This window comes from Pinus tabuliformis, chromosome 3_2, assembly GCF_031772625.1.
Source record: "Pinus tabuliformis cultivar Carrire ecotype Pingquan chromosome 3_2, CPIR1, whole genome shotgun sequence".
NCBI lineage: Eukaryota > Viridiplantae > Streptophyta > Pinopsida > Pinales > Pinaceae > Pinus > Pinus tabuliformis.
Genome location: NC_142302.1, coordinates 634,029,051 through 634,040,132, shown reverse-complemented (window position 1 = coordinate 634,040,132; position 11,082 = coordinate 634,029,051). Strand labels below are relative to the sequence as shown.

At 33.7% G+C, this 11,082-nt stretch overlaps 1 protein-coding gene and 1 long non-coding RNA gene across 4 annotated transcripts; both read right to left on the bottom strand.

Moving 5' to 3' along the window:
- Window positions 1–3,541: 3,541 nt before the first annotated feature.
- LOC149182224 (uncharacterized) lies at window positions 3,542–4,692 on the bottom strand. The gene is made up of 2 exons (XR_016257058.1): window positions 4,294–4,692; window positions 3,542–3,854 (listed from the first exon to the last, which is right to left on the bottom strand). It is a non-coding gene; the product is annotated as an uncharacterized LOC149182224 (long non-coding RNA).
- Window positions 4,693–4,848: 156 nt separating this feature from the next.
- On the bottom strand, window positions 4,849–7,671 carry LOC149182223 (ACT domain-containing protein ACR3-like). 3 transcript variants are annotated; one of them, XM_089416802.1, is made up of 6 exons: window positions 7,324–7,588; window positions 7,045–7,159; window positions 6,848–6,915; window positions 6,092–6,715; window positions 5,609–5,713; window positions 4,849–5,473 (listed from the first exon to the last, which is right to left on the bottom strand). In XM_089416802.1, the coding sequence occupies exons 1-6, from the start codon at window positions 7,324–7,326 to the stop codon at window positions 5,105–5,107; spliced, it is 1,284 nt and encodes a 427-aa protein (XP_089272928.1). In that variant the 5' UTR covers window positions 7,327–7,588; the 3' UTR covers window positions 4,849–5,104. The 3 variants fall into 3 exon arrangements, with proteins under 3 accessions (XP_089272928.1, XP_089272927.1, XP_089272929.1); XM_089416803.1 differs by lacking the exon at window positions 7,324–7,588 and adding an exon at window positions 7,595–7,671 and having other exon boundaries at window positions 4,852–5,473; XM_089416801.1 differs by having other exon boundaries at window positions 4,850–5,473; window positions 7,045–7,588.
- Window positions 7,672–11,082: the final 3,411 nt, after the last annotated feature.

Below are 11,082 nucleotides of genomic sequence, written 5' to 3'. Positions count from 1 at the left end.
TAGAACTTTATTGTTTTGACCAAACTCTTTGTATAATTTGGTAAAAAGTCACACAATTGAGTTTGGGCGGGCTTCTTAACCATGATCTTCATACCTGTAAACAAAAAATCTTTAATGAGATTAATACGATCACAAATCTATAAAAATAATAAAAAATAAAATAACTAGCAATTGCATCAAATGTTGCAATGGAAACGCCGTAAGGCTACATATGGGAAAAAAACATAAATGAAGAGTGATTTGTCAACACTTCTTGGAGGGACCACCCACTTTTGTTTTAGAGTGAATGTTTGTGTATCCTTTCGAAGAAACAATTCAGACTAGACATTCCCCATTGGTCTTCCAAAATCATATCATTGTAGTATTTGATTCCCCAAAACAATGCATTGTCATTCCCCATTAGTCTTCCAAAATCATGTCATTGTAGTATTTGATTCCCCAAAACAATGCATTGTCATCTGTAAAAGCACCATCAAAGACATAAACATGACTATGGATATCTCAACTTATTAGCATTTAAATGAAAATTTGATAAGGTGTTGTTCGAAACAGTGAAGTGTGAAAACATAGGGGAAAAGGATTGAGTTACTTACTCATAGATGCATATGGATCAAGTGGCTTGTAATTGAAGCTGAAAATTTTGGATGTTGAGCAACAATATTCCAATCATTGTAATTCATAATGTAATTGAAGTTATTTCTAGTAAGAGGTTAGTTAGGTGTTTCAAAAATTAAAGCCTATTTCTAGTAAGAGGATGGCTAAGTATGTGAAACCTACTCAAAAAATAAATTATTTTGTGCATGCAACTATCTTTACCATGAAGACCACACCAAAGAGGTTATCATCTTGTGAAGTCTCTAATATGTCCAAACTGATGATATCTTAGAAAAAGAGGCTTTTGTAGAAACTGAATCCATACCATTTTTAACTTCATGTTAGTGTTAATTGAACCATTTTCAACTTCATGTTATTGTTATATATGTATATCATTGATCATATTCATAACATTGTCCATAAACACTCAGTTACATGGGAGTAACCCAAAATATGTGCTTTCGGTGAATCTTTAAACAACCTCCTCCATTTGTCACTTAGAATTCATGTAATTATTCAACTTGGTATCTTATGACTTTATATGTAGTGAAATGTTCTTAATATTTTTTTTTATTGAACTATGTAGTAATACGTTTTTAAAGTAACTTATTTTGTTTATCTTGAGCTATATGTTGTTCTTTTAATTTGTAAATGATGAATATATTTTAAATGGTTGGGTCCATTTGTGATTTCCAACAATCAATGTCGATACTCAACCTCAACCAAGGTATATTTTTTAGTTAGAGCATAAATAGATTGGAGTTTTTGATATTTTTTTTTGTTAGATCGAAAATAGATTGGAGTTTGAGTTTTTGCTTCACATTTACATTTGATTGGTTGGGGTAACATATGGCTTTTTTTTGGGAAGATAATATTTATGTATCTAAAACCTTCCTCATAACTAAATTTCTTTTGTGCATAACTAAATTTCTTTGTGCATACAACTATCTTCCGCATGACAATAACACCAAAGAGGTAAGCATTACAAAATATGAAAATAAATTGTTGAAAAAGTCTAACCTTGCCTTATATTTGTTCTATTAAAACAAAATGTAAATATAAATAACAATAATGGAATGATAAAAATTAACATTATACTAATAAAATTTGGAAATTTAGATTACTAATTTATAAAAAAAAAGGTATTGCTTACTTTCTTTACAAACACAAATAATATGCAGATATAACTTCTAATCTCTTTTCTTAGTTTTGAAGAGATATTTGAATATTCAAAATGACATATTATTGTATAACCCATACACAAATAATCCACTGCAAACTTATTAGTTGAGTAGTTGACTAATTTTTAGTAGGCTAAAAGGATTAATTTTTAGTAGGCGTCGGAAATAGTCTCTAAACACAGGAGGCTGATCCGGGTTTTTCAACGGATTCAACTTCACCTTCAGTGCCTTCACACAATTAGTTTTAATTATGTGTGAAGAACGGCCAATAAATTGGCAAATTTTCTTCCTTGTGGGCTCTTGTATTTTGTGTAATTTATTTTCCTTATTAATTAAATAGAAGGTACAACTCTTGCTTGAGCAAAAAAAAAAATTGACCTCAAACTCCAATCACTATACTGTGAAGGGGGGGTATTTTTGTAATGATTTATAGAACATGAAAAGATGGTATTATTTGTAATGTTTTATTTTTAGGTTAATTATTTAACATATATTATATATTAAAAAGTATAATTATATTAATTTAATAGATTTTTCAAGAAAATTTAAAAAACAAAAATATTTTAGAAATTTTAATAATTTTAACTAATGTTTAATATAAAAAATCTAAAATATGATATTGTAAAATATTCAAATTATCTTTGAGATTTATATTATATTTTACGTGAAAAGATGATATTTTTTTAATGCTTTATAGAACATGAAAAGATGGTATTGTTATAAAAAATCTAAAATATGATATTGGAAAATATTCCAATTATCTTTAAGATTTATATTTGATATTTTTTTAATGTTTTATAGAACATGAAAAGATGGTATTGTTATAAAAAATCTAAAATATGATGTTGGAAAATATTCAAATTATCTTTAAGATTTATATATCCCCTGTGATAATAGTAATTCTCTAGTGGGCATGAAAGATTATATATTTTATATATTTTTAATGCTTTATAGAACATGAAAAAATAGTATTGTTTGTAATGTTTTATTTTTACGTTAAATATTTTATATATATTATATATTGAAAAATGTAATTATACTAATTTAATATTAATTTAATAAAAAATTCAAATTTTTTTTAAAAAGAGAAATATTTCTTAAATTTTAGAAAATTTAATAAATCTTACTAATGTCTAATATAATAACTATATATTGCAAAATATTCAAATTACTTCTCAAAATTATATCCCCTTAGATTTATATTTCCCCTGCTTCCAATGAAAACAGAGGGTAACCACCACTAAAAAATTTAATAAAACTAAGGTAACCAATACTTGAAAATTTAATAAATCTTAATAATGTCTAATATAAAATTTCTATATTACAAAATATTCAAATTACCCCTTATATTTCACCTACCACTTACTTCCGGTAACTTAAAATGAAGGGGAGGTTGATTAGAAATCATATAATGAAAATGTTTACCATGATAGGCATTAGATTTGTTTTGAACAAATCTATTCAAGTTCATAATATATCCTGATATTCTTTATGGAATTCGAGTTCACAATTTATCCTGATATTCTTTACGGAATTCATATCTGATGTGGTAGCTGTTGAAAAGGTACACGTTTAGAACCATGTGCATTCACGATTCTTCTTGTTTGTTTAAGAAATTCTTCCAGCATATGATGCTTGTTTAATAAGAAATGGAATCAAATGCATCAATATGGAGTCATGGAGGATAGATGATTAGTATAATTAGCTGAAACCTTTCCATTCACCATGTTCTAATGGCTAATTGATCCTTTGAAAGGAAGCGGACATTGATTTTAGCTGAATTTTTTGCAGTCATAATGGTATAGTAAGACACAGTGTAAGGCACTGGATAAAATTCTTACATAAATTTTGGGAGTTATGAAGAGAATTTTGGGTTCGTGGCAGAAGCTCTTCTACATGGAATTTTGCACTTGAACTGATGAAATCTTTCTTTAAGTTGCTTTTGTTGAGCATGTCCACCTCCGCCATGAAAACATAATAAACCGCAGAATAAACAGGTCGATGATCAGAGAGTTTTGATTCTCCTCAGCCATAAGAAATCTGCTTTAATCCTTTACCATACCAAGTATACGATCACACCTACATGACACATCGTGATGAAAATCAAATGTTAAAAATTTATTTAAAATACAAACTGAGATGCTAAAATGAGTAGCTACATGTTTTTGGAGGAAATATATCTTCAAATATGTTTTAAAAAAGGTAAAGCTAGAGTCAAGTACAACTTATATAAACAGTGTTATAAAACCAATATCACAATAAAACTATAATCCTCTAAGAGGCCATGAGAATTCCAACTCCCGTTTTTTAGTTGGCACTGGGAACTGCAATGGAGATACTACAGTGGCAGGCAATCTTCCAAGTGATAGATTGCAAGTGTTGACTTCAAGCTCATATGTTTTACTAGCTTAAACTCACTTTCCATCTGATATGACCTTCTATCCAAAGAGTTTAAATTTTATACATGCAAAAATAATTTCCTCATCTTAAAATCCAAATAAAACATGTATAACCTTACCTTTCCATATTGCAGATTTGAACAATCGCGATAAAATTCTGGATCAGTTTCTTTCATCTTTGTATATTCATCCGCATTCAAAGGGATGTTTTTGGTGTGCTTCTTGTAGGCATTATATAGGGACTTCTGGTTGAACACTGAATTGTACAATTAGAAAGCCAGTAAGACATCAATTCCAAGACAGTTACTCACGTGTAAGGATAAACAGAGTCTCGAAACAATTACAGCAGTCAATAATAAAGTGAAAGACTATATGTGTGATTTACATATCTATGTTAAGACTCCTTACAGTGTCCTTTTAAAGGTTAAAAATAATTTATCAACGCTTTAATTAAGCCATTTGTAAACAGAAATCTATCCTTGACTTTTTCTAAGAAACCCACTGACTTATTATTCAAAATTCTTGATTGAGCTTGTCTGGTAGATTATCTTAATTCAAAAGAGACCGTAATTGGTTTTCTAATCTAATACCAAAAAAAAAACTTTACTAACGTTCTTCCTGGAGGGAGCAGAAGAGGGAGGAATTTAGCTTTCCATTCCATTAAAGAAATAAACAGACAAGGCATGGCATGATAATAACCAGTAAGATATCATTACAAGCGAGCTTGTCTGAAACACCCTTCTATCCCAAGTCAGTCATTCATACATACAGGTTAAATAACTCCAAACATAAGTTCGTCTGATAATCTTGCCTGCCACTATAAGATACAAAGCGAATGAAGCAACACTGGGTTCGAAAGTGGCCATGGGATCAAGTTCAGCGCACAAGGAGTAGAAGCATTAGTGGTAGTAAGCATTCTGCCATTGAGATTCAGAACTTGATCATACGAAAATTGTATGAGAGACGGTCAAGCTGGGCCTTGAATAAACTAACAAAAGAAAATCTGAATTTCAATCCGGAATCGACTGGGAGAGAGTTAGCAATGTCACTTGGCATATTCTTAACCTGCAGAAACACGGTATGGCCAATTTCTCTCCTCATAGCTTCGACTACCTTCATATTGATATTCATGGCAAGATTTCCTGAATAAGCATCCCTGACATAGAATACATTGATCGCTTTATCCCCTCCGGTTGTCACATCTGCTCTTGTCACTGAGAGACCATTTTCACGGAACATGCGAGTGACATCCGAAAGAAGGCCTACTCTATCGCTTGCACACAGCTCAAGACTCAGGCCCTGTTCAGCAGGAGCTAGAGGTTATTAGATTCAGCAGCAGAAGTAGAGATTCAGATCTTCAGATCAACATCTCAGTGAGCAATTAGTTGGATAAAACTTGAAAGATTTAAAATATGGAAGGCAAAATCCACTGACCTCAGATGCCCTGCGTTCTATTGCAGCCTCCAAGCACTTGACAACTCTGTGTTTCTCATCTTCTGTGTCTAGGGTACAACCATCCATATGCCGAATGTAATATTCCTGTAAGTGCAAATTTTTTTATTTAATTAGAATTTTTTTTTTGGGTTAAGACAGATGAGAAGATGAGTTTTGAACTAATAACCTTAATATTAAGAAATGCCTTAACAGCACACCTAATCACAATATATACAAATCACAGTATATACCCACTAGCCCAATCAGAAAGACTGAACACATTATTGCCACACATTAATTAAGGACATGTTTATGTGTTCGGTTCTTGAGGGAAAACAATTTTGGGAGGGTCAAACACCTTCCCTCACATACAAAGGGCAACTAAGATTTGAATTTGAACAGTTTGCATGCTGGCTCCCATCTCAATCACTAAGCCACAGCCTGATGGAAGAAAATGCATATATTTTTACCTCTTTAACTTACCTGCAATGCATAAGGTAAATTGCAAGTGATTGAAGCATGAAAGACAACATACTGCATGTCTGTCAGAGTACAGACTGTATCAAACAGCAACTTTGGCCTGTCTCTACACTGGATATTAACCACAGAATAGCCTTTTTCATTGCAGTTCTCGATGGTAATGACAGGCTTCTTGTTTTCATCCAACAAAGTGGGGTCTGAGGAATCAGAAGAACACTCATAGTCCCTGTCAGCAAACATCAGCTGGTGCAGACGCCTCTCTCGGTGAGTTAAGCCCGTGGAAAAATCTGTCTTGACTCCTTTGGTGCCATTGTCATTCCCTTTAAGCACGTTTGAAAGTCGTTCCTTAATGGTAGACAGACGAACTTCATCCTCTATAGGCCGGTTTGATAATTCATCAGTTACATATACAACACATGCTACTCTCATATTATGGGTCCAAGATTCTGCTGCTACTACATTGCAACCAAAGCTTGTAAGCACTGCAGAAATTTCTGAAAGAAGACCAGGGCGATCTGTCCCAGTCAATTCTATTGTTGTGTATTCTCCAATGGATTGTACACCTACAATCCTACCTAAACAAGTCTTCACCTCTCTACTGGAAGTGACACGCTTTGGTCCCAAGGACTGCAGCAAGAAAGTCAACAAATATTAATGAGTAAATTCTCATAAACAATTCCAACAAATCCAATATACCAACAATCTGCACAGCATCCTCTTGTTAAAATAATTTAATTTCCAACGTCAAGCTAAAGCTACCTGCTGTATGTATTCAATGATGCTTTCATCTGTAAGTTTATCCCCTAGCTGGTCTGTCACATGAAACGCTAACACAAAAGTAAAACTTGAATCATTCAATCAAACAATTGGCTGAGTCCCCTGCAATGTCCACACAGCAGCATTTGCAGAGATGAAAAGGGAAATGTTCAATGATAGATCTAAAGGAGCGAGCTTACCATCCATAAACCATCCACCATCTGAGGAAATATATGCTTTCGAAATGGTTAGATCTAGATCAGTCAAAAGTTGGACCACTTCAAGAAGTATGCCATGCTTGTTCCTACTATCCACCTGCACAGAGATCATCCACAACCCCAACTACTGAGAGAGAAGCACATCATCATGACAAAATTACTAACAGCCTGCAGTTGCACAGGATTTTCTTCAGCCTTGGGCTGAAGCCAGCAATCCTTCCATCCCCATGAGGACAAGCATAGGTGGGAGGGGTTTCTTACCATGATTGGAAATAGCCATTGTAACACTAGCAATGCCTTGCCATGGCAATGGCCTCCATGATCTAGTTAACCAGCACAATAATGAACTCGAAAGAAATTTCAAATGTGAAGATCAGACGGAAACCCCAATAGAAGGAAATTTCAAATGTGAAGATCAGGCGGAAACCCCAATAGAGAAGAAACATTTTTTGAAGTTTAAAAAGAAAAAAAAGGAAACTCACCCGTAAACCTACAAATGGAAGGCCCTGGAGAAGCAATGAAAAACCCTTACCTGAAAAGGGGATCTCTTTCAAAACCAATTTATCAATAAGAATGAGCGGAAACCCTGACGATGGTTATTACCTCTACAAATGTACCATGGAGATAGAATGAGTGCAGAGATTTTTACAAGATCTGGATTTCATTCTAAAAAGGTGCGCAAATGGCGGTGTTTTCGCTGCTTCCCGTGGGTCGTTACCCTAACCATGCCTCAACAATCCTGAGTCGTCATCTTGCAGCAAAGAAGGGATTCCCTCACTCCCATCCGCGGCCCTCCTCATCCTCCTGCGGCAAAGAAAAACACGAGCGGCCCTCCTCATCCTCCTGCGGCAAAGAAAAACACGACGGACGAGGCTGGTAGGTAACATAATTAATTAAATTTTTAATTAACCAATTTTATTTTAAAAGTTTTTTAATGTTTTTTAATTAAATTGGACGGCATCCGATTGTTGAATCGTCTAACAATGCATCTGACGGTTAGCATTAAGACAGAAAGGCAATTAGGGGAGTTGATTTCAGAGGGAAACGCCTTACGGCGTAAAAATAAAGAAATAATCAGTAATAAAACGTGGATCTGGAATCAAGGGGCGAGATCTGCAGCATGTATTTATCATCTACATCATTCATTTCTTCCAATCCTGTTTGCATTGACAGTAAGTACATAATTTGGCGGAAAATCTGTCTCGGAAGAAATCTGGGATCAGTGTTCCATAAGAAAATAACTGCCAGCCAAAATTCGATGTGCTGAGAATGACGAGATGGCGCATTGCTCTATGATTTCGCAACTAAATCCCGTAGGATCCTCGTCCCTGCAATCAAAAACAAATAAAATCATATGTAGTTTTATGCATTTAAAATTGCCATACAAATTTATGTGGTGCGCCTTTCCATTAGTGGAACGCCATATTCATCGTTTAAGTCATGGCACGTGGGATTGTGTTTTGATTGGTATGGTGAATTGGCATTTTATCGTTACCAGTAATGATTTCACATACATGATTTCCTCATAATTTACATTCTAAATTTGATGTAATTTAATTTACATTATGTGTATTTTTTATAAAATTTATATAATATTTTTCTCTTTTTGTTGGTTTATTATATATAAACCATAATATACAACAAATTTATAAAGGTTTGGTTTGTTTTGTGCTTTTTATTTATATATATTTACATATTTAAATTAATAAACTAGAATATATGCAATTCTATAAAATTGATTAAAAACAAAAAAACAAAATGTATATTTATAAATACAATATATTATTTTATATATATTTAGTGAAAAGGTATGATTATGAAAGTGCCATATGAATGTCTAGCTCAACCAAACTCATCAAATAATCCAAAAGAGGATGGCATTGAAGCAAACTGCCAAAATATTGAAAGCAATGAAACTTAGCAATGTATCGAGTGATAAGGAGGAGATGTACACCATGTGAAGCCCAATGCATAATGCAAAGGTGACATGATAACCAAAGATGCTAAATCACTTTTATGTAACCAGTGTCATCATAGATGCGAAAAGTTACCATCAAACAAGGCGACAATCAAGACATGATTTTATCCTTTAAAATTGGAAGCCAAGCACTAAATAGCAGAGAAAGCAAGAGTCACTCAAAACACCAATAGAGAAGGAATTATACAAAAATAAAATAGAGGGTCCCCACATTTTGTGTGACAAAATGATGGGGGGTTGTGTTTTACCACAACAGGGTGTGCCACCCAAGGACAACCTATAGATGCCATAAACAACGAATGGTAATGGGAATATAAAGAAATACATGGAAAAGTGGTGCAAGTTCCACAAGATCTCCTCTCATAACATATGTTAGTCCCTTACAATTTCCTAGGTTGGAAAGGAAATCGAGAAGGGTAACCTCAAACCACTTCATCTCAGTAGCTATCCCTATTGAGCATGAGTGGGATCTCTTTAAGTCTCTTATCAGTGATATGACTTTAACGAAAATGAATTTTAGGCTATATATATCTTTGTTTGTTTGTTTGTGAAAATTTGGGTTTTAGGGTTTGCTGGACTAGGGTATGAAAGCCACAAATAGGTCTAGGTTGTAGGAGTGCAGAAGTAAATATGAGAAGGAGCTAGATATCAGAAGCCATGGTGTATTTAGATAATTGTCAATGTAGTATGGAAGAGAAAATACAGAAGAAACTAATGATCATAAACCAACGTGATTTCATTAGCTTAGGAAGACATGAACATAACTATGAAAACGAGATAACAGAGCTTGAGAAACAAGAATTCTGTATATTTCACTGAAAGGAATCCATAGAAAGAAGATATATCATGTAGATGAAGATGTTTTAAACATTAAAATACAAATAGAATGAAGTACAAACACCATGAACTCACTGTGATAGAGTTCCTTGAAAATAGTTGCAACTGTCTCTGTATTAGCTGAAAAGATGATTACATGCAAGCCTCCTCCACAAAGAGTTCAACCCTTCTCTCTTGAAGAGAAACGATACATATACACTCTCCTAATAAACATCAAAAACAACATATGTTGTACATTTATTCATGCCTACATCACCTAGCCTTGAAACTAGTGCCATTACATAGATAATATTGACTTTAACTAAGTCAAACTGGAAATTAAAAAAATTACATAGTGAAATTTGCAAATTAAAACACAGAAAAATGTAGAAGCAAAACACCAACTTTGAGTTGCTTTTCAAGGGTCGTGTTGAGGTCAAAATGCAAATATGAGAGAATGTTCAATTATCCCTTCAATTTTAGTTTCTAAAATAGTTTGAATTTCTCAATTTATACTATGGGAAGGCCTCCAAACATTCATTCTCCCAAGGTCACTCCAAGTGCACAACGCTTATCAAAAAAGGGTCCACAATGCTAGTTTTTTGCCACTTTTTTCCACTTTTCTCTAAAACTGAGCCACCTCTGTGAAATCTAAGCAAATGGGTTTTTAGAGGATTGCAAGAGATTTCCAAAAATAAAAACTTTTCTTGAAATAGATGCCTGAGGAAAAATCACAGTGCCAAGGCACTGCACTTCTGGAGCTGCTGATTTTCTGAATTTAGCTCCAAAATTCACAAAAAATCAAAAGTGCTCAAAATTTGCTCAAAATTGGCTAGGAGCTATAAAATTATGTATGTTAAACCTTCCTAGATGCTTTATAAAGCATCTCCAAGTTTCCCTCATCCTTTTGGTCCTTTTTGGCTTCCTTGAGCTTGTTTTCAAGCTGCTTGACCTTGACATTGGCGATCATGTTTTCAGCCTGGTAGTGGTGCGCCATATGCCTAAGAAACTGATTATCTCTGTTAACCTTTTCAAGGAGATTCTCAAGGTGGAAATTGATCTTGTCAAGCCAAAACTCCCCGTCTTCATTTATTTCCATGTCAATCCTCTCCTCAAAGGTCAATTCTTCCATTGGTGGCTTTTGTTCTCTTCTAGGTCCGGGTTCATGTCTTCGAACCAATACTCTCCATGGTTTAGTATCCCTATGAAAAGAGAGATGAAATCAA